Source organism: Amphimedon queenslandica, unplaced genomic scaffold, assembly GCF_000090795.2.
Source record: "Amphimedon queenslandica unplaced genomic scaffold, v1.1 AMPQUscaffold_8509_Cont19547, whole genome shotgun sequence".
NCBI lineage: Eukaryota > Metazoa > Porifera > Demospongiae > Haplosclerida > Niphatidae > Amphimedon > Amphimedon queenslandica.
The window spans coordinates 1-2,597 of NW_003551214.1; the positions used below are offsets into that span (position 1 = coordinate 1).

General features: G+C 38.3%; 1 protein-coding gene across 1 annotated transcript; it reads right to left on the reverse strand.

Moving 5' to 3' along the window:
• Nucleotides 1–1,077: 1,077 nt before the first annotated feature.
• Nucleotides 1,078–2,550, reverse strand: LOC105315732 (uncharacterized protein KIAA1958-like). Its single transcript, XM_011410471.2, has one exon. The coding sequence runs from the start codon at nucleotides 2,449–2,451 to the stop codon at nucleotides 1,258–1,260; it is 1,194 nt and encodes a 397-aa protein (XP_011408773.1). The 5' UTR covers nucleotides 2,452–2,550; the 3' UTR covers nucleotides 1,078–1,257.
• Between the last annotated feature and the right edge of the window lie 47 nt (nucleotides 2,551–2,597).

Below are 2,597 nucleotides of genomic sequence, written 5' to 3' on the forward strand. Positions count from 1 at the left end.
TTTTCAAGCCAGTACAGGAGCCAGAGTTCTTGTCTGTTACTCCATATTCCACCATAAGCCATGTGTTGGAAGCTAGTCCAGTAGATCCAAGTGAAAAGAAGTTTGCTAACTACCACCCACGAATATTTGTATCCATGAATATTAGCTTCTAAGGACATTTTGGAGAAAACACGAAATTTTGGACCCTCGAATATTACCAACCGTACGGTACTCAATTAAAAAGATCGTTTCATATGAGAGATACACAGTTGATTCTTGTGCACCACATTGCTAGTATACTCAAATTACTCAATTTTGCTCATTCTGGCACCATTAATTACATTGATCAGAGGTTTGGCTGAAATGATTTTAAAGAGACCTTTGAAACAATTTTTAAAAATTAGCAATTTAAACCAGGCCTTCAAAGTTGTGTAATTAAATACAGGTAGGTGTACATTGTATACATAGTATACCTTAAGGTTACTTTTAAATGCGGGTACTATTAATTGCGAATTTTGTGTTTGGGTTAAAAATCGCAATTATTAATACTCGAAATTATTAATAATGACATCATGATGCCATATAACTATTAGTAATAATTACTTAATCGCAATTTTTAATACCAGCAAAATCTACCTTGTGCTAAAATCGCAAAATTTAGTACCCGCAATTAAAAGTCACTCTAAGGTACTCACAATATTTCGAGTGCTTCTGTTAGCTCCATTCTTTAATAGCAGCTGTACAGTGTCATAATGTCCTCTCTCTGCTGCTGCAATAAGAGCAGTATCTCCATCCTATAATAACAAGATTATGACAGATTGGTTTCCTCCCAAAAATAATAAAATTATAATTCTGATTGACAATTTTAGTGAAAATGAATGTAAATACATGTATATACAACTACATGTACATGTACAGGTTGTGTACTTGAGTACAGCTACATGTATTTGCATAGGCTGGCAGACTGCAGTTGTACTTATAGTCTACTACGTGGGTGTACCAAAGGCGCCGCCAGTACATTATTTTGCATAACATCACTGTTATCACTAGGTATACTGTTATGATAGTTGCCCACATTGGGTGTGACTTAAAACCACACTAAATGAAACAATCAATTTTTAGAGTAAATGATACAATGAATAGTACAATCATCAAAGAAACACTGGTTCACTTATTATAAATGTTGAAATTAATTGTGCAATTATTGAGTCCAGTAAATCCTGGAATCTGATGAGTAGCACTTGATTCTTCTTGTTTTTGCACTGGTTTCTCTTCTGCTCAATCAAACTTCTTAGTAGGATCAGATATTATTTCCTCTGCAGCACGATACAGCTCTTCATTAGGATGCTCATATGCTCGTAAACCATCAAGCGACCTGTGGCCAGATTTATCAGCAATAACTTTTTCTGGCACACCACTATTGAACATACGGGTCATAGCAGTTGCCCTTAAACAATGGTTAGTATAACCAACTAGGCCAGCCCCTGAAGTAATTAAGTGTACAAACTTCTTAATAGTGTTAATTCCTACTCTTTGTCGATAATAGGCAGGTGAGTCAGCTGAAAATTCCTTCGCAGGACGCATATACACATGTTCAGTTCCAGAGGGTAACAAAGGTAAGTATCTGTCCAACAATGAAACAAGGCAACGACTAGAACCTGGTTGAGCATATGCAGCAACAACTTTGTTCTTCATCTTAGCATCAGTAAAAAAGTGGACATTATTCTTTGATATATATTCAGAATACTGATAGTAGATGTTACGATCATATACAGTGAGATCCTCAGGTACCCGTTTCAGCTGGCTCACCATTAAGTCATACTGTTCCTGAACACTTCGCAATACAAAATGTAAACCAATGTAGAAGAATACTGTGTGTTGGAGAACAGTCAGAGAGGAAACACCAAGTGTTCCTTTTTCCCAACATAGGTCTTCATCTTGCACAGTCAAAACTTCAGCATGGTTTGTAGAAACACCAATACCATCCCGGTGTAACTGACTATTGACAGAATCTAGAGTGTTTCGAAGCTCTGTAAAACGATGATCATTTTTATCAAAAATGCCAAAAGTAACTTTATTCTTAACAAACTCTCGGTTCAGTCCACTAAGTAGGTTCCTCAAAATGGAAGGTGGGTACCTTTCTCCATCTACCTTCCTGGCTTCAAGCGTGAAAAGGCATAGTACGTGTGAGACACGCTCAGCATCTGGGCAGCAAAAAATTGTCTCGTCTATTTCTTCATCAGGACATCTTTTGTTGCGCTCTCTTGCCCAGGTAAGGAAGGTATTTAAGGCCCACCTTGTGCTTTGCTTTGTGTTATTAGGCACCACACCTTCAGTGGCTTTCTGTAAAGCTTCACTCTTGATAGGAGACGGAAATCGCTTTTCATTCTTGGCTCTTTTGCTCTCCCTCGCCTCCTCACTACAGTCACTAGGGCAAGTATCATCTACTTCCAACGGTCTCTTCTCTGCCATTTTCCAAGATTGAAGCACGTGGTGATGTGGTTTAGGGCGGTTCCTTTGGTATGCCCCCTAGTAACCATAAATCATTTAAAGCACGGGAAGCAGTGCTGTGCGGGATATAACAGCACTTGGGGTGGGGTTGAGATTGCAATACAGCA

What these genes read in the sequence shown, in the direction of transcription:
- LOC105315732 (XM_011410471.2), bottom strand. Translation starts at nt 2,451, where the DNA reads ATGGCAGAGAAGAGACCGTTGGAAGTAGATGATACTTGCCCTAGTGAC.